The sequence below is a fragment of the Astyanax mexicanus genome, chromosome 9 (genome assembly GCF_023375975.1).
Source record: "Astyanax mexicanus isolate ESR-SI-001 chromosome 9, AstMex3_surface, whole genome shotgun sequence".
In the NCBI taxonomy this organism is placed as follows: domain Eukaryota; kingdom Metazoa; phylum Chordata; class Actinopteri; order Characiformes; family Acestrorhamphidae; genus Astyanax; species Astyanax mexicanus.
Genome location: NC_064416.1, coordinates 25870439 through 25892153, shown reverse-complemented (window position 1 = coordinate 25892153; position 21715 = coordinate 25870439). Strand labels below are relative to the sequence as shown.

Here is a 21715-nt window from a genome sequence, read left to right as displayed (position 1 = left end):
AATGCTGCAATCTTAAAAGGTGTTTACATACAGTGCAATTTTACTCATTTGGCAAGATTTAAAAACTTGTTTCCATTGCTTTGTTACAGCAAATTCAGAATGTTTACAGAATATAATCCAATTTGCAGAAATAAAAGTGGTAATGGTCCAAGTCTAGTGTTTATTAACAAAGAATCGTCTACTATAAACTAAAGAAGCACACATTAGGTCTTAGTTGAACTACTTCAGCTGGGGTAAGAAATAAATCAAGTTTATTAGGCTAGATCTGCCTTACAGAGCTTCAATTCAAAACATGTTTTTTAAACAATATGAATTCCGCAAATTTGTCCTATGTCCAGCTTTGTTGTTAGCTGTGCATTGAGGCTTGAGTGATCAGATTACAATGCTTCTAGTTCACACCTGTATCACTATTTAAACACAGTTTATGTAGGAGAGAAATAATGGATAGGCAGGGAACATCCATTACGGAATGGTTTCAGTATCGGTACTGGTAAATATTAAGCTTTACTGTGCCTTTTCTAGCTGATAATTAAACAGAGAAGTTAACTCAAGCTGTACAGAGTGTTCCTTTTCAATATGTAATTGTTAAAGGAAGAACACATTTAGGCTCAAATAAGGAAACTGCAAAGATACACTCTTAACAGTGATAAGGGTGTTTAATCTGGGTCAACAAGCTTACAATCAGCAGCTCATTTCTTCTTCAAGTATTATAGAAGCTTAATTATTCCCGCTCTCCCTCATGTTTTCTGGAATCCTCTTAACTTGCTGCACATAGAGTATCCTTCCTGCCATTCTAAGTCAGGCCGGGCTAAAGGAAAGAAAAGCCCTCTCGTCTCTCAGTGTGTATCCCGTTTCCTCACCTCCTCACTCTCCTGGAATGGGTCAAGCAAGGGGGGCTCTCAACACTCTTTCTGTTTATGTGCGCCTCTGTGTCAAATTCCAGAAACTTCTACTGCATGGGGCCCCTCACTACAAGCCTAGAGTCCCTGGCTGGGAGCTGCGAGTATCCGCTAAGTGTGTTTACAGCGCCGGCAGCAACCAAACTACAAGTGAGCCTGAGCTGAAGGCCCGAGGCTACGTTCTGTCCTTACTGACCTCTGTGTTTGTTTGGGTTAGCTGACATTGGGGTGGCACGCTGAGCAGCAGATTGTGGAGCCCATAAACCCAGGTGTTCACTCTCATCCTGACTCTACGCAAGCACATCTCCCATAAACAGGCCTGAGGATGAGTGGGCGGAACCAGAGGAAAGTAAAAAAAGCTATAGGCAGGGCCCTCCCTAGCAGCATAAAGCAGGTTTGAGCTGTGTTGTGCTTCTCCTCCTCCTCCACATTCTTCATTAAAGGTCTGGTTATTATAAGGAGTCATCAGTATTGCAGTTAATTAAACTCTTTTACTCCTTTCCCCTCCATTCTCGCACACTGAGGTCTGAGCTCAAGTTTCAATTTGACTAACTTAAAACAATAAATAGGCAGGGCCATTTATTGTTTAACTAAAGTCCTGAAGCATTCAGCAACACTTATTATGCTTGATGTCTCTCTACTTAGTTTACTACCTCTTCACAAACTGGCTGTTTTTTTTGCTAAAAGATAGAATTCTGGCTTTCTCTCTCCCCATGGATTTATTTTAAATGTAGTACTGTCAGAATGCTTTGTGTTGCATCATTGCGTTGAGGACCCAAACAGTCCCATAGTTCGTCCATCAAGAGTTTTGCTTCCAGATTTTTGGAAAAGTCACAATTACACTGACAAAATTATTTTAGTCAATTTAGAGTACTGTGTTGTTTTCCCTCTTAGGAGATTTTATTCCTTTTAAAAACTGTAGACCTGTATTAAGATGAATTGTGAGGAGCAGTAAGCACATTTGATATAAATGTTGCGGAAAGAAATCTGCCATTTTTTAAATAGTTTTTTGTTGCTGTTTCCAGAGATTAATTTTAATTTTTAACCTAAAGACTTAGTGTGTCCATAATAGATCTTAATGACAAATTAAAGCATATGAACTTTGTAACACTGTCAAAAAAAAAAAAAAAAAAACGTTTCCAGTTGACCAGCTTTTGTCAGAGTTCAAAAAAGTTTAAGTATCATTTCCCCTCCGACCACAGGGGCTGGGATGGTCAAGTATGCCACCCCCTAGAAACAACAGTCTCTGCCCACAGAACTTCCTCCTAATGATTTTTCTATCCAGCCATTGGCCAACTGTTTTGTCCCTTAACACTGAAAACTGTTGCTTAGATACATACTGGGCAAAACTGTAAAACCGTTGTCAAGACATTTAGTCAGGCTTTTACAAACACTTTAGCGTGTTGACATGAAAAGCTGAATCTGGTTTCACTTCCAAATTCTGATACGCTAGGAGCTTTGAGTGACCCATGTGATTCTACTGAACTATTATACACTCCAATTCTTCCTAACAGAAGAATTTTCATACATTTTCTAACATAATCCCAAATAAGCCATTAGCTCTGCAACTTGGTATCTTTTTGGGAGGATATGCTAAACAGCGTTATCCAGTGCTTGTGCAGAATGAAGGAAATGGCGAAGGGCTTCCCTCCCTCGCTCGGTAGGGCACGTCCTGTCTGATCTTTGTCATGGCAAAAGGATTCTGAACTCCCAAAACATAAAAGATAACAAAGTATGACGTGACATAACAAATATCTTCCTGTGTATATAATGGTCTTCAAACACTGTAGAAAGCTAGCGGGCTAATGACAGAATAGCGAACACCGCTACGCTTTAAACAACTTTATAAACACACAAAATCCTACAGTCACAATCAGCTTCATCAGCTTTGAGGCCACCAACAGAGCTTACAGTACACACACGGGCGTTTCTCAACACTACTAACACAGATGTTTCCCAATACCCCAATACAAACCTAGACAGCTCAACACAAACAGTATAAGAACTTGAAGTTGAAAAAATGCAGGAAAAGGTTAAATCACATCCTGGTCTTTCCAGCTTTCCAAACCTTCTGAAAAAAAAGTTTTGTAATTTACTGACATGAAAATTTCAGAACTTAGACAGTACCTCCATATCCACTGTACATGTTTGCCAGCTGCTTCCTCTGGATAGTTCACAATAAAGAAGCCAGATTCTTCAAGATGTTCCAGAGTTCCCTTATTTCTGTACAGAATAATCACAGTTCTACCCCTGATGTCCTTCTACACTTTTTCATCCTCCCCTAATACTGAAAGCCTGTGAAACAGAAAGGGTAGAGAATGAAAGAGAAGCGGAGGCGCTGCCAGGAAAAGGGCCGGCAGTGCACCTCCCAGCAGCCCTCTCCACCTCCCTCCATTTCCCGTGCGCTTCCCGGCCTGACATCACACTCTTCCTGCCTCTCCCTCTCCCAGCGAAAAAGCGCCTGTGCCTTGTTTCCTAATGATAAACCTGAAACTGCCACTTCAGAGCTGAGGAACAACCGCATTTAGATCACCATGCCTCATCACAGGAAACGCTGTAATGACCTGAAAGTCTGAGAAGTTTAAGGAATCAAAGTGAAACAGTAATTTCACCAGTGATTCACTGCAGAACAGCCTAGTTAACAAAGGTAGTTTTACAATATACTGTGTAACCCTTGTATATTCTTTTCCATCACATTTAACATATTTAAGGATTCAAAGGATTCATCCAGTTTCTCTCCTTCTTTTCACATACAACTCTTAAGCTGAAATGAATCATGTTATCAACAAAAGGTGATTCTTATCAGGGCTGAACATTCATGGCAATCCCCTTTTTTGTCACAGACATGAGTCAGTGCTAGGATTGCAACACTGAGATATTCAAGGTAACCATCTCAGAAAATATCAAAATATCACAGATTGTCAGTATTTTACAATGTCCCTAAAGCATTAACAGCATAATCTTAATAAATTATGAAGTAAATGTAAATTTGATGGTCACAGACAAGTACGCATACACCCGACGACTGGGATTTATGGGATATTAACTGGGATTTAATTTCTAAAAAAAAACAAGTGTTTTTAGCTGTTTTTCTGAGCTGGATTTTTGTTGATAGTAGTTAAAAGGCTTAAGGCTTGTTAGATAGAGTGAGCCTTGGGGTTTGCCATGTCTATAGATCATTTTAAACCTGCATTTGAAACCAGAAATAGTAGCTTAGCTGTAATGCTAACAGAAACAGCAGTGGGCCTCTGCAATTTTGGAGCCAGCATGGTTTATGTTAGTCGCAATGCTAATTGTTTTCGAGCTGGATTACTCCCACACTAACCATGTCCATTTAGCTGGTATTCAAAGTAATTCCATTCCATCAACAAAGACCCTATATATAGTATAATCAGAATATTCTGAATAATCAATAATGTAGTCAATCACAAAAATAAAACATTTTTAGACATGTTTAAAATTTAAACTCAGTAACTTGTGTTGTTTTCAAATTATTTATCAGTTATTATTATTTTCTCTTTTTTATTTCTCTGTACAAAATGTACCACTTTCCAAACTTTCACAAATGTTTAAGGTTTAGAGCTGTCAGTCAAGATGTTTGTGTGCAGAATCTGAGATGGTGCATGATGTTTCATTCAGGGTGGAGTATTATGTTCATTTTGACATGCAGAGTGGTTACCTGAGTAAGTGTAGCCTTTTTCATCTCAAACCAATATGGACATTCTACACTGACCTCTCCAATTAACAGGACATGCCTGTCTACAGAACTGCTGCTCTATGAATGCGTTTTCTTTACTACATCATTCTAAAAGCATAGTTGTTGCAATTCCTATTTACATATAGTCAAATAGTAAACTTTAAAAGAGTGAAATAAGATGTCACAAACATCTTTCAACATTAATAGAGACTTCACCCATTTTAAAAATCAGACTGTCCATCGTCCGTAAATATTACTTTAGCAAAGTTACAAGAGAGCACTGGTTTGGCAGAAATTAAAAGTTGAAACAAGTACAATACCAAGTTAATGACAGGCTTTGAAATGATTTGAAGCTTTATGTCACCACTGTACTGAAGAAAGGGCTCTCTTTGATCAGACACCAGAGCATTCCTCACAATACTGCTCATTATTCCGAGCTATGTCACTGTCAGCAAGTCATCAGGACCAAAATACAACAGCCAGACGCCAGCAATAAGGAGCTGTTATGATGCATATTTACACACAGGAAGGTGTTTAAGCATTTGAGTACAAGAGAAAGAGCTGGACAAGTCCTAATGACAGGATTTAAAAAAGTGAGTTTTGCATTGAACAAATTAGCCTCCCTAGGATAATTTTATGAACATAATCATCAAATGATCAAAGCTGGAAAATTGTCCTTTCTGTAGAGTTACATTTAACTGTCTGATATTTCTTAATTTCCTTTAATGAACTTTTTCACTGTCATTTTTGTACTGCTGTATTGGAAAATGAATATACTGTATTTGCAATAGAATGCAAAAGAAAGAAGCCCTGCTGGCATTAGACTTGGGTTTCTAATCACAAATAATTTTCAAATAGCATATCCTTTCATATCTGTCATTTTTAAATGCAGTTTGTGATCCGATCTATCAAATCATTTTCATAGGAGGAGGGTTTGGTTACAACTGGAATCTTCCAGCTCTCTTTGGACCAACCACTTAGCTCAAATTAGGATGGGCATCTAGTGTAGCCTATGCATCAGCAATGAGATTCACTTTTAATCTCTAGCTTATTATAAAACTATGCTCAAAACACAGCCAGCATTAACCCTTGGACCACTTTGACCAATAGATACCATAAACACCTGCTTGATGTTTTTTTTTTTTTTTACGTAGATGTTGTGTTCTTGTCATGTAGGCCTCACAATATTGTTTATTTTACTTAATGCCAGTAGTTTTAAATATTATTAACATTTATAGAGCACTGCTTATCCAACTTTTAATTTCAAAACAAGGGCTTGGCATAAATCTATCATCATGGGTCGATGCCAATATAGGAAATTCATGTTGCTTCCTATCTAGTGGGTGGTCCCCCCGTGTCTCTATGGGTTTGCTCTGGGAGCTCTGGTTTCCTCCCAGCTTCTAAAAACAAACATGGTAAGTCAACTGGCTACACTATAATTGCTTCTTAGGTGTGGGTGAGAGTGTGACTAAATGTAGTACCCTGTGCTCTGTCTAGTGGTTTAGTTGCATCGCTCCCACTGATTCCAGATACGACCTGGGTCTAGAGAGACCATTGGTTAACAAGACCATGAACCATGACAAGGCCAATAAGAAAAAAAATCTCTTCTGATAGGACTACTCATGTCAACGTGATCTACTCTTTAGGAAGGGTTTCACACGTTGCTACAACTCAACTCCACGATTGATCAAAGAAGAGCTGGGATAAGGAGCAGCTGAGGGTAATAGCAGAGGACGGTGACTAGCTCTGGTCTTGATAGGGCAGTTGCTGTGGCGATTAGTAGCCTGTCAGAGCGAGACACACTGGAGAGCTGAAGCCTGTCACAGTGGGTTACTGGAGAAACTGCTGCAGCACCGCAGAACGGCCTGCCTGTCTGACTGCTTGTCTAACAGTCTATGTCTGTGTTTGGCTGCCTGTCTGACTTGAGTGACAATAAAATCAGCCCACAAATGCAAACAGGACCAGACAAAGATCTGCAGAAACACAAACAGTCCAGTTATCACATATCACCAACATATCACACAAAATAGCCCATTCTTAGACATCTGCTTACTTAAACACAATATTTGCAACATTCCCTGGTCAAAGCTAGTTACCATGTAAACCCATTGCATCAGCATTCAAATCGTAAATATGAGATATCACCACTCTAGGCCTCCCATTATCAAAGCTGATAGCAGTGGGTACAACAGGAAGCCTCATTCAGTAGGTTACCAGAACTTAGGTATGATTCATGTGTATAAGTGCAACACACACAAACACACTACCACCATGTTGGTGAAGAAGAACAAGGTAAAAACAGATTATAATTAAATAACTACAAAGTTCTGCAAAGCTAACGGGTTAGTGAAGCTGAAAAAAAATAAAATAAATGTAAAAACAAGCATATTATCCCAACCTGCTTAATACTTTGAGTATATAACTCTTGTGCCACCACAGCAGATCTGATCATCTGAGTCATGGACTCCACAAGACCTATGAAAGTGCCCTGTGGTATCTTACACCAAGATGTTAGCAACAGATCCTGTAAATCCATGACCCTGTAGCCAGTTCACTACTTGTCCTTTTTAAAATGACATTTAAAACTTAGTGACACATACAGCACACCACAAAACCCAGATCTACCTAATGTAAATCTGGAGAAGCTCAATGTAGGTCCTGGTCAAAATGTCTCAGATCCTTACTCTTGACCATTTTTGCTGCTTTTCACACATAATCTTTAGTAACTGAAATACAATGATGCAGTGTGTGTCCCTGAGGGTGCTGTGGAAAACTGCATGTTTCCATTTACTTCAAAAGTCAGATGTCGGAGCTGGGAATGATGTGGATGGCAATGCAGTTATGCATTATATAAAAAAATAGTTATCTAAAGACTTTAGTTTTAAAGTGTTTTAAAGTGTAGCACATCTGATTTAAAAATCATTTACCGATGTTCTAAGGCAAATCCAGCCAAAATATGTCCCACTTTTGATGTCCCAGTTTATCCTTATTAGCACAGTTTCAGGTTAGCATTGCTAGCGATACTAGCTGATTATGCGCATTATGTTGTATTTTGCACATCCAGACATGAAGGAAACACCCCCACAGATAGGAGCTGGACAGTAATATGTGTGTATGATTGATTTAATGAGACAAAAAATAGATAGCAGTGCTTATTAACTGTGTAATACTGCTGAATCTTGGATTCAGAATTCAGGGTTGGCAAGACTCTCCCAAGTGTCCAACTTGTGGGAGTGTTCCAGTACAAATTCCAAGTTGAATGTTCGACAGTATTATGTGAGATCTTCTTTGCTAATTCCACTTAATCAAAAATACTAAATACTTAATAATAGAGTACATGCTCTGCCCTGCAACCCATGATAACTCTGTGCAGCAGATCAGGAAAGAATTTATAGCGATGTGAAGAACGCCAGAATAGTTGTGTCAGCTGACTGAACTGTGCTAGCTTGCCATGAGATTCCAGCAATGTGTTCAGACTAGACAAGCCCATAAATTATTTTAATACAGAAAACCCTGCTTAAAATTCCACACATATAAAAAAAAATAAATCAATTACTCTAACTGAAACCATTTTATGGGGAAAAGTCATTAGGGATAAGGAATAAAATATGAAGGTGTAAAGAAGGTAAAAGACCCCTGATCAGCAGCTGCTGACTGACTGATACAGAGTTTGGGAAGGAGCCTGGGAGGTGCTGGGTAGAAATGGAGGTGCGGGGGTGGTTGGGAAGGGATTTTAAGGAACAGATCCAGGGGACAGTTATCTCTCCAGCAGCAGGAGCAGCAGCAGCTGTCTCCTTAGGGCCACCAGGGAGCAGAGAGCTGAGGATGAACCCATTGATACACCTGAGCCTGAGCAGCAGTCAGAGACAGAGGCACTGGAGCATGTGCCCACACCTTCATTCACTAAACTCCTGCCAGCTTAACAACTCCCGTTTCCAGGGTTTTGTCTTTTTTGAATGCAGTGCTCTTTTTACTTTTTGGGATAATAAATGATTAAAAGATTAACTTAATTAAAAAACATCTAATAAAATGTACCCTTCATAGAGACATATTATATAAATAGCACAAGGTTGAAAAAAATAATACTACTACTACCCTCTATCTGACAAGTCCCACCCACAACCTTTGTCATTGCAGTTTTATAAAGGCAGCTGTGCATTTTTTGGGACTAAAATAAAAAACACTGCCAACAGTTTTTTTCACTGTGCTATGAGACTTATGCACAGGTAACCAAAACAAATGTTTGATCATTTTGGGTGATTGCCAGTTGAATACAGAACCCTCAATGAGGGGACTGTAACAATAGTTCTAAGGTGTGAAGAGACTCTGGTGAGATCATATAGAAAATAAGTTACTGGATTTATGGTAAAAACAGCTGCAGTACCGGCATGCTGTTCAGTATTTCACTGCATATGGTAAATCATAATTCATAATAGGGCTGCAACTAATGATTATTTTGGTAGTCGACTAACCTGATGATTATTTGTTCGATTAGTCGATTAGTCAACGATTATTTCTGCCATGTCCTCCATCTCTAAAAACAATAGAAACAGCTGAACATGAGATTTAAAATAGCATTTAAATGTCTAAATATTGTTTAAATATTGAAAGTACTGATATTTAGTGAGTAAATATGTAATCTGTTGTGTTTGGGCACTTTTAGAGACACATACTAAATTGAGTGTAAACTGTGTGAGTGAACCATTTACCCATCTCCCATTGCGCTTCTGTCCCCAGCACTGTGTGTAATGCAGTAGTGCTACAAATTAACGATTAGTCGACAATCAAATTTGTAGTCGACAAATTTTAATAATCGACATAGGTGATTATATCGACTTATCATTGCAGCACTAATTCATAATCAGAGTAAACATTGATTGGCACAAATTAATCAGAAAAAAATAATTAAGAAAAAGAATGATAGTGTGACTGCCTACAATACAATATAACAATAAACCTGCAAGTCTAAGAATCTTTGCTGCCACAAATAATAGTATAGTGAGGTGAGAAGTGACTCACTCCTTTTATTATTTAAAGGAAACGTAAGTTGGTTACAGGCTTTTATGGGTAATTCTTTCATCAATTACTAATAAGCAGTTAGTAATTTGTTTAACATACTATAAACCTTTGAAAAATAAAGAAACCACAAATAAAATAATGCCTTTTCTACCATCATTACCATATCTACACACTTCCTGAGGTTGAATGAATTTTGTTATTTTTTATCTACCTATAATACATTACTTCTTAAAACACACAGTCTATGGTGGTGATGTTATCAGGAGCAGATGCTGGGGTTAATTGAGGTCGGCGCCACATTAACTCACAGTTCGCTGATCCCACAGTGTATTACTAACACTTACAGTAAGAAGCATTTGGCTTATTAATGAACAGCAGGTAAACAGGTGGAAAATCCTACACACACACGGGTCACAAACACACACACATACCTCACACAGGTGACGTACTTCACAACACATACACTCACACAATAAGAATAAAGTATTCAGGTTTTCAAATAAGCCTAGAAACAAACTAAACTTCCTATCAATTAGGTATGGGAATCACAGGGCATCTTACAACGGCAAATTATAATAATACCTTCCTCAAGATAGTGATATCATAATTCTGTAATTCTGCGATATTCAATATATCACAAAAGAATTCTCTATAATATTTCACTGCATCTGTTACTAAAGAGTAAACAAACAAAAAACAGGAAATGTGGATTTATTGGTGTCAGTTTCACAACCAATATTTTTCACCGCAGCTTTCCCCTATTCATTGGATTAGTGCCACCAGGTGGAGAAATGAAGCAGTGGCTTTATTAAGACAAATTGGGGGTGAGTCTTAGGGAGTTCACAAAGTCTATGTTTCAAAGGCTATATTTGATGCCACGTATCGATGCAATACAATAAAAAAAAAATATGATATGCTGATATTTTGATATATTATCATAACCCTACGTTCAAATAAGCTTATAACACATACACTCACAACCCAGGGCAACTCAAGGTGTAAGAAATGATGGATATATTAAAATAGAGCAATATGTTTTGCAGTGCTGCATTGTTCCCCAATAACACAGTACTTATTTTATTTAATAGTTTATATGTTAAGATTGATGTCAGGTAGTCATTTTGACTGCTAGATAGCAGATTTCACTGTTCTGACTGGGGGAAAAAGTAAACTTCTTTTATTTAAAGTTTTTGCATATGATGGTGAGATTTTACACTGTGCCAGCTTTCCCATTATATTAATAAACCCAATGCAATGCATCACCTTTCTTACAGTATCGCGATGTATTGAACCATAACCCACGTATCATTACACGTGACATATTGCAAGTTTCTTGTTAATAAACGACACAAGTATGAGAGCATAACTTATGTCCTAACTCCTTCACTCAACACCACTTACTTACTGCCCCCGGCTTTTCCTTCAGTGGGCAAATAGTTCTCATAGTCCACATGCCAGTCTTTCTTCATAAGCCCCAGCGTGAGCCTGCAGACAGCCCAATCCACAGATTACAACATCAGTGTGAGCTGTATGAGACCAACAGGTAGAGCAGGTGCTGCCGACACATGTAGCGACTTCCAACTAGCCTGAAAATGATTAGACATATCCGCAACACCTGCAGGACAAGTGTGCAAGCATTCACAGCTACAGACAATAAAAGGTATTGAGGAAGTCCTAGATAGTTTGTGGAAAATGGAAATTACAAAATTGTGATAAATAGAGAAATTAATAATTTGATTTGTGTTATATTCTGCTCTGCATTAAACCATTAAAGTCGTAACATATTAAATTACATTTAATAATTGATTATTAGCTTAAATGTAAAGGTTGGTGTCAGAAGTGGTTAATTTAGTTTTATGTTTAAATCTGTCATGAGATCACACTGTTCCAATTGGAAAAAAAATAAAATTGGCTTTTATTTTATTTATATTTTTACTGAAAGTTTTTTCTAAAATTTGATTTAAACAATCGCAATATTTCGCCTTTCTTACAGTATCGCAATATATTGTAATTTATATTAAATCCTAACTACTGTATCGTGATATTTATCATTTGTCAAGTTCTTGCCAATACACAGCCCTAGTGCTTTGAAAAAACTTTTTTACTTAACAGCATATTTTTATCCCCTTATTTACGTATGAAAAAAATGATCAAATCAAGACTAAAAAATTAAATTAGTGATTTGTTACACATCTTTCAAACATGTTGTTTTTTGGATACTGAAGGTATTCACACTATAGGTGACAAGGCACTAAAGCAAAAACAACAAACTACAAACTACAAAATTTTCTACTGTGCATTTTTGCCTTTCTTCCAGTCTAGATTCATTACTAGATTATGCAATGACATAAAATAGGTCATTGGTCATCAAAAATCAGGAAAATCTAAAACCCAGTAAAAACCCAGTATCAAGAATCTAATCCAACTGAATCAATAACCCCCTGTCATAATAACAGTAAACTATCACATAACACAAGTCAAATCTGGCATTGGAAGCTAAAGGGAAAAAGTTAAAAAAGTTGCTAAGTGTAAAATTAGCAAAACCCTTATACGCCGATTTTTGTATTAATCACCATTAAATGAACAGGTCACTATTATAAAGCAGAAATAATAACTAATAACTAAAGAATAACTAACAAAACATTTTTCAACATTAAGGCCACTCCTCTAAACCCCACAATATTAAACACGAACTGTACAGGGTGTAATAAACACAGAGTCCCCAGAATCCATCTCTTAACAAACACAAAAGACTGTTGACTAACAAATTGCCAACAGGGCTTCACTTCCTCCAGGGCCCGCCTCCAAATCTGATAAGAGCGGGTGAGAAGAGAAGGGGATGCCTGTTGGATCACTATCAGCCTTTATTTATTGCCTCAGTAATAATTCAATGAGCAAATGCTTTTTTTGTCCTTCAAACATGTATGACACGCACATGAACTCAGGAGAGTCAAATTCAAGGCTTATCTATTCTTTTACACCGTATAACTCATGAACATGTATTCATATGCATGTCCTTAAAGGTACTACTATATAGCCTTGACTTCACACTATTTATATGACTATATATAATAAACTATGCAATGTTTAAGAAAACCAAGATGAGAGGGGGCTTTAGAAAGCATACATTTCTTTAACTGGCCTAAATAAAACTATGTGCAGTATATACAAATAACAGAATCAATCACAATTAAGCAATGGCCTGCTATCAGTTTATGGAAAACTCAGTCAGCTATGAGAAATATGAGACATCCTCATTGGACTGCCAAAATGCCTGTTATGAAGGTAAAAAGTGATCAGGAGTAGTGTAATTGCAAATTTGCAATTGCAAAACACACACACACACACACACACACACACACACAAGGGGTGGGTGATATGGCCCCAAAATAATATCACAATATATAATTATTTTTGCGATAACAATACTCTTCTCAATATTACAATATAACACTGAATTAAAAAAAAATATTTCAAGAATACAGTACTGCAACAAAATGAGAATAAAACGTTAATATTGCTTACAATATGATATTGCACAAACCAAACTGACATATAAAAAAATACAAGAATTTTATCATATTTGTAACAGGGGTGGGTGATATGGCACAATATTGTAGGGTATAATATAGTTCACAATAGGGATGGGCGATATGGCCCTAAATTAATATCACGATACTTAATGGCATTTTCGCAATAACGATACTCTTTTCTTATTGCATACGACATGATATGGCACACCCTTAACTGAGATTTAAAAAATACAAGAAATTAATCAGATTTGTAACAGAAGTCAATAATCCAAAATGTCATGGTACTAATAATGCGCTCTACATATATTCATATATCCAGTATTAAAGTAAAATAAATGATACTGGACAGATATAATCTGTCTCTAGTAAATATAAAATGGGAAATGAGAATAGTGTGAATTTTTCTTTTGCTAAAAACAGCAAAGAAGTAGTACACTGCTGTGATAATTAGGTGTGGGTGAAATGACACAATATTTTAGGGTATAATATCATTCACGCTATTGAAAAATATGGGCGATATTATTGCGTACGATACGATATGGCACACCCCTAGTTCACAATATTCAAAAATGCGATATTACTGTGTACAATACAATAGGGCACACTCCTAATATACAGTGCCAGTCAATTGTTTGGACATACCTTCTCTTCTCATATTTTTTTTACTTTTGACTGGTACTGAAAATATTTGGGAGATTCACAGAATGAAAGTGAATCTGCAAATTCTGCATGAGCCAGAATCACAAAGAGAAACTACACCCAGTATTTGTATAGCGTTCCCAATATTATACATATAATACATTATAATCACTGTGATGGACTTTACATTGTTTCAATGTTTTGCAATGGCCAGATTTGAAAGGTGTAAAACAGCAAACACAATAAAAGCGAAAATTCATCTTGGTGCACCACTGATGATATATATTATATATATGTACATATGAACATATATTAATAATCTATATATAAACTGATCTATATATGAACTGATACTTTATATGAATTGAAATAAATACAGCCAGCTAATTTTAATCAGCCTGTGGGTCATCCCAGCTGATGGTAACCCCCCAGCTCTGGACCCCTTTGAACTCAAGACATCTCGTTTAATCCCCAGCTGGTCATTAAGAAGCTTAAGTGTCACTTGATGCTGCAGCAGAATGTAGTCAGCTATACTATTCTAATAGAGTGCAGCATGGAAATACGGAAATACAGACATACTGTACATTCCTCATTATAACTGCAAGCTAATTTCTGTATAAATCTACTAAACATTTTCTTTAAAAACACAATAAAAAACACCTATGTGATAAGCTGTGTATTTTTTGTAATGTGGTATAACATATGTGTTAAGTGAGTATTTGATGGCCTATGCGTATCAGTATTTACCCATATACTTAAGATTTCCTTAAATTAATATCAGGAAAACACAACAAGATGCCACCTCACAAGTATTCATTCAGGTTAGCAGTCTTATTTCTAACACTGTAAAACATATTCTCTTCAATTCCACACCCCATAAAAACACAATAATACCCAACTATACAAAATACAACACTGTTAATGCCATGACTTTTTGAACATAGCTCCATTGAGAGCCATTATGGTCAAAAGTAATCTTTACCTTCAGTCTTCCTGAACATTCCAGCATCACTCCCTTTTTACAGTTCATGTGCAGTCATATGGCTTTAGTGGAGTAAACAAGCATACAGGAGAAATGCACAGCGTCTAATTACTGTCTGTGAAGTTTGTGTGAAAAAGTGCATTGAGTTGAAAACAATAAATAAATAAATAAATAAATGATTAAAAATACCATAAGCGTAAAAACTTTTCACCCCACTTTTTTATCCTCCAGTGGAGGCTCCCTGCAGACCGGGTTTAAGATGGAACCGCACGTCCCGCGGCCATTCTCAGCAACAGACGCACTTCAAAAGCAATGCTAATTCAGCAGCAACGGGAAAAAAGGCTAGCTGGTCATCTAAGAAAAGTAGCATTAAAAAGGCACTATATACAGGAGTATATTCATCTGTGAGAGCTGCTCATCTGTGCATGTAGCCAAAGACTAGTATTATTGTGATATGTGGCCATGCTCAATATATGTTCACAGTCACATAAATATCAGTTAGTAATCACTTTACCGGGCTAAGGAATACTCTTAAGAGGGGTATCCGAGTAGTGGTGTTAAGCCTTTACTTCGCTTCACCACGAAAGAGTTAGTTTTACACATTCTACAGTAGCTTTGGCTGAACTGTTAGACTAACAACATACTATTGTACAGACAACGGGCAATAGCGACGTCAGCAAAATCAATCAAGGTCATAATAAAACTTAATCAATTGCACAATAAGTTGATAACATTTTTTTTTAACATCATCTACTTTTGACATGAGGTAGGGAGTCTGGAATGAGGTGGAGTGGCCATGATCCTGATCTGACTAATGCTTTTGGCAGATTTTTATCAAATGCTCACAGCGATGCTCCAAAATATAGTTCATCTCTTCCTGAAACAGTAAAGACTGTTATACTAAGGGTATTAAAGCAAAGAGCAGGTGTCCCAATACTTTTGTCCATATATTGTAATCAATGTGTGCCTCACTGCTATGATCTCTGACCCTCCCCTCACGAGTCCATCCTAATCTGTCACCACCATATGGGACTGAAGTCATCTTTAGACTTGAGTGTTTTTCTTCCACTAGTATTTTTCAGGAGAATTCAGGTCAGAGCTTCTCATTACCAGCGCAGACATTTTTATACGCTGATACAATTGAAGGATGCAGGAAGATTGTTTATTTAGATCCAGAAGTGCCCTGTTGCTGGGAAGAACTCATTCATATTCACAGCAACATCCCACAGAGGGGAACGCAAGTGCCTGTTCTCTCTCCGTCTTTTTTCCTCCTCATTTCCTCTCATCCTTTCTCGATAAACAAGAAGAGATCATCTTAGAGCCGAGGGGCTAAGAGACGCTACAGCGGACGGAGGAGGATCAGACAAGGAAAGCTTTACTTCCCTTTCATTCTCATACATTAGTAACTGCAAGAGCAAGCTAATTCTAATTCCCCCCATCACCACAAGAATTGGGGTCAATTCTGAGGCCTGGCTGGGTAAGCCTGAATGCCTGTCAGAGAGCAGATACTGTGAGAAGTTTAAGACCAGAAATATAATCAATTAAAAAACACAAACACTAATGTCAACACCAGGCAAATACATGGTCAATCTATACAAATTGCCCCTTTTTTTAGTGTTGAGCCAAATGGTTACTAAGGCTGTGCCATACTGACCCATTAGCATGTTTATGGTGGTGTTTTCATTTGCGGCACTGTATAACCAGGACAAAAAAGTACACAGAGCAGATCATACCAGCTAACTAACTTCTAAATGGTGAACCATGTGTTTTTATGCAGCTACCAGCCTCATCCCCTATTGCTACAAGCATTGTCAAACGCCACTAACGCCACATTAGCAATGCTGAAGACTGGATTGTGTAATGCTGCTGTAATACATAATAATGCTGCCGACCGCATTGCTAACACTGTTAGCAACTAAGATAATTACACTCTGAGCTCAGAATAGTTCAGCCCTGCAGTGGAAATGCAGTAAATGTGCTTTCGTATGTTCGTGTGACTGTTAAGACAATTAGACATATTGGTTATTGCATGAACAAACTAAAGGTTGGTGTAAAAACTAATTCTGTAACACAGACACAAAATCTGCTAATAATCAGTAAATATGCTTTAATATAGTCAAACACATTTTACCTAAATATGATTTTCCCCCCTTACACTAGATAGGTAATAAGCCAAGACATGTTTGGCGTTTACTGTGTCCTTCTTTTGTTTGGGATAGTCAATGCTAGGCTAAAACTGCAAACAAACTATGGACTTAATACTGTTCACAGGCTCTTAACTCTAATTATACACCCATAATTGTCTTAATATGCAATTAGATATCCCTATTAATGCAGATTGGTGTGTTTTAGAAATGTTATGACTTACAAAGAGTTGTTTGATGAGACAGTCAGTTTAGCTCAAAGTGTATCCTTTCTGTTCTGCTGAATCTTAAACAAACTATTTACATAGTTTGTGATAGATTTTAAATCAAATAAATTAAATACATTTTTAGCAATGAGATAGGTGATGGAATCCAGTGTTTTTAAAATCAGCATTAACATTAGCTTAGCATCTTATGTTGTAAATGTAAGCAACAATCGGATTCCAAATACCTATTGTGATTCACTGCTGAAACTATTCTTTTTAGGAAAATGTAAACTACTCTGTTGAATGGTGATGCTTTACAAAACTGAGATCCAGCTAGACCAGTCACAGTATGTGTTTTTGTTTGGGAAATATAAAGTCCCAAATATTATTGCGATAAACAATTGTCATTTTAAGACCATTACTACTGATTTAATTTTAATATTATATTTTAATATATATATATATATATATATATATATATATATATATATATATAATAATTAAAATAGAAATAAATACATAACATTCATTTTTTAAACAGGCTAATTTTATACCTGTTCATTCATGTTGAGGGTTCTCCTTATGTAGAAAAACATAATCAGTTATATTGAGGTCAGCAAAAATAAATGAGGTCATGCCAAAATACTGTCGATAACAAAGTTATTGTGGCAGGCGAAGATCCAGCCATTAAGTACATTAACTAGGATGCACTGGAGTACCATACAACCAATGAGCCTCTTCACTAAAATCACTAAAGCAAAAGAGAACAAGGAAAGGTCAAGGGTTAAAAGCAGACTTGGGCAAATCCAGAAAAACGGAGATCACTTGATGATTACTTTAGTCAACCATGGAGATTCACTTCACTAACAGATTGCACTTTAAATCACTTTAGCTGTTTCTCAAGCAGGTTCTAAGACAAAGAGGCCACCTTAAATCATATAGAAATCTAACAATGTTCTGTTATCAATCTCTTCAGTTTAGAGTTAAGAGAAAACACTTGACTGACACCCAGAAATACTCCTATCAACAGAAGAATACAACAATGCCCAGAGGAGTTCCAGGGCAAGTGATGTGGCAGGAGATGTGAATGCTTTCGAAAGCCTGGTCCCAGAGGAATCAGTGTAAGAAATGTGTGTAGAGGAGGGGAACGACAGCACAAACAACACAGTAATGCAGTTCACCACTGACTAGTCAAACCCTGAAACTCACTGAGAGGAGTCACGAGGTGCTGAAGTCACAGAGAGGAAAAGCTTTCATACAAAAGCGGATCATAAGATTTTAGTTCCACTAGTGACTCAGCAAAAGCTTTGCAGTGCAGGGTTGACATCCCAAACACCCCACAAAAACCCAAAATGTACAATCAAAATAATAGCAGCTGATAATTAGGGAAATATATATTATTACTGGTCCTATATTGAAACGTAGCCTGTCCAAATTTTATATCACAACATATTTCTTAATTTCTGTCGATATGATCTTTTTCAGGTATCAATAAGCACAGTATAAAACCACAACCTGTGATGTGAGTCATAACACACTCTGCCCTTTCTGCTCAGCTTCAATGTAGTAAACTGACGACACCAGTTGATGACAGATGCTGTAAATAGAAAACAATCTGACCTGAGAAATTATAACTCCCTTTATAAAGCCTACAACAGGAGACTAGCCATTATGCTAACTGCTGGACTGGTGATGCTAACTGTTTTTCCAAGCTAGATTACTTGCAGAGAGCTGATAACAGATCAATAACACTACACTAGTTAGACAGGGATATGTTCTGCTGGTTGATATGATTTGCATATCATTCGGAAATATCACAAATGTGTTTAGAAATCATATCACCATTATTATGAAACATCAAATTATATGTAGTCCTAATTGGAACTATATCTGATTTCACTTGTACTCCCAACTGCTGCATCATCAGAAGACCGTCATTCAATCCCTATTGAGATCTCAATCTCCATTTCGTTTTGTTCACCATTTCAAACAAAACTTGAATCTGACAATTGTTTTTTATGTTGTTTCCTGATGAATGGACCAAACAGAAAGCTCAAAAACATTCCTGAAACAAAATGTTTCCACACTGAAATTTAAGATGGTTTTTCTGTCCTCTTCTAGAGTTCCAGTAAGACCAAGAACAATAAATCAGCTTTGATTTTTCTTTTATTGTCAATCTGAGGGCAACAATACACAGCAATCGCTGTTCTCTTGTCTCTACACATGGCTGGCAGGTGTAATCTGATTAGCTGAGTGAGTAGGCCAACACAGTGATGCAGACCTGCCAACACACGCAGCTCTCTGCCTGGCTCTTCTGGAAGCAGCTACACTAGATGTTAAGAAACCACACGGAACTGACAGGCCTCCTTTTTAGGATGAAGAGGGCGGAACAGGAGCTGAGGAACACTCGTCAGAAACACCTGGGTGGCCTTTGTGACTTCAAACAGTCAGACTACGTGGAAGAGCCTGTGTCTTCATAGACTTTAACCTTTTTCTGCTGTAGTGTATCATAAAAACAAAATAAAAGTGTTTTGTTTAGTGTTGAAAATTGATTAAAAAATAATCTGATAAATTACAACAATATTCTGTGACTAATCACAACTAATCAAATCGTGTTCTTCTTAAAACATACGCATTTAATCATGGATATTTAAATGAGATAAATTGACTAAATGTAAAATTGGATAAATGGAATTATATTTATATTAGTAGTGAACGAGAGAGAGACAGACAGAGAGAGGGAGAGGTAGTGAGTGTTAGTTATGAGATTTAATCCATATTTCAACATAAATAAAATGTAGGCTCTGTAAATTTGTTAATAGGACTGGGGCTATATGGATCAAAACTAATATCTCTTTTTTTTTGCCTACAATATATATCTCCGTATGCCATACAATTTATATCTCCATATTTTTATGTAATAAAGTAATAACAAAAAGACATATGAGACAAATTTTATAAGGAGAAAGGCCAAATGTCTGAGCTAATTGTAATGCAGCATAGTCTATATCGATATTAACAATGTATATCTTATATCTTGTATGAAAATATATTGACAAATTAAAAAAAATCAATATACTACCCAGCCCTACTTGTTAGTGTGAATCACTTGCATTAAATAGTTGGAATGCAGTAAAGTAATCAGATTAATTGCATTTAAATGTTGTCAGAACTAGTTGTCATATCGCCAAAAGTGCAAAAATACCCTAAAAAAAAATGCAATATTATTTAAGGGCCTTATTGACAACCTCTATTTTATAGCCACAATAATCATTAATGAGCAGCTCTGCTTAGTCATCATCACATGGCTGTGAGAACTACAAATGTCGCCATCACCAAGAATAACTAACCAGAGGAAACCTCTTCTGGTTCTGTCACAGAGGCTTTTGTGTTCATCTTGGTTTGAGAGGTAAAAATGCATTATGACTGAATTTATTAATACAGCAGGATACATGAATTTCAGGTACTGTTCATGTGTGTGTTTGTGAGTTTATGTGCGGTTTCATCATGGTTCGAGCCACTGATGTGTATATGTGCCCTGGGAGAGAGTGAGTCACACGGCGCAGCTGCGTGCTGGGCCTGTCTGCCTCTCTTCGGCACTTGCTCCATAATAACACACCAGCCAGTCAGGAGCTAATGATACGCTACAAAAATACACGCCGCTGTCGCACAGAGTGCACAAAACCCAAAGCTCTGAATCAGAGCCTACCCCAAAATTACGCGTACACACACTCACAGGCCGAATGAGAGTACAACTACATTCAGTGCACCCGAAATTCACACAGCCACGAGCCATCTTTGGAAATGTGTTTGATGATATACTGCCATTAAAATGATGGAAAATGACCTAAAAGCAGAGTCTCTGCAAGCCTGATATCACAAATGTCCAGTGCAGTTCAGCAGCCAGCAGGAAATAAGTTCCTCTACTTGTCTTTGTTGCTTCTCTGCAATGAAGTCATCATCAATGGCCCCATGCTGGTAGGAGGTGATGTTTTCTCATTGCGAATATTTGTACATTCTCAAAAGAACAGTGAAAGATGGAGAATGCAGGTTTAAAAGTAGGCAGAAAGCAACAATAACAATTGGCATTAATTGACATTAATTCTATCATTTTTGCTGAATTTAATATTGCCCATTGCAAACTTGAACGGCCAAAAAAACTCTTCCAGGCCAAGTGATAAAATATACTAATAATGTATACATTATATAAGCTACTGTTCATTGCTCTATATCTATTGCTATGTTGTCAAATAGTCAATTTGTCAGTGGCATAAAATTGTCTTACAATAGTATTTTGACTATATAGTACTCACAATACTATTGTTTATTACATTATTTAGGGGCAATATATCGCCCAAAATAAAGAAGTTATAGTGATGAGCCTATAAACGAACAAACAAACAAAAAAAAATTAAAGAGACACTTTGCAGTAGCAATTTTAAACCACCAAAAATTGTTGTTAATTTAATATGATTAGATTCTGATTTATGAGCATCTAAACACAAAATTACACAAATCTTTTTTACATTTTGGGAATGTTACTTAGCTTTTGTACACCTATGGTGTTCCTGGTTGAAATCTCCTGTCAGAAATAAA

General features: G+C 36.9%; 1 protein-coding gene across 4 annotated transcripts in view; it reads right to left on the bottom strand.

Moving 5' to 3' along the window:
* Window positions 1-21715, bottom strand: part of ripor1 (RHO family interacting cell polarization regulator 1) — a 96413-nt gene that overhangs the window by 39226 nt on the left and 35472 nt on the right. Inside the window, exon 1 of one of the 4 annotated variants that reach the window (XM_015607588.3) lies at window positions 3027-3211. The exons of 2 other annotated variants lie outside the window; for them this stretch is intronic. In XM_015607588.3, the coding sequence (XP_015463074.3) occupies window positions 3027-3045 (19 nt within the window). In that variant the 5' untranslated portion in view covers window positions 3046-3211. Of the gene's footprint in view, window positions 1-3026; window positions 3212-21715 lie in introns of those variants that run through there. One more of the 4 variants, XM_007256217.4, reaches the window with a different exon arrangement.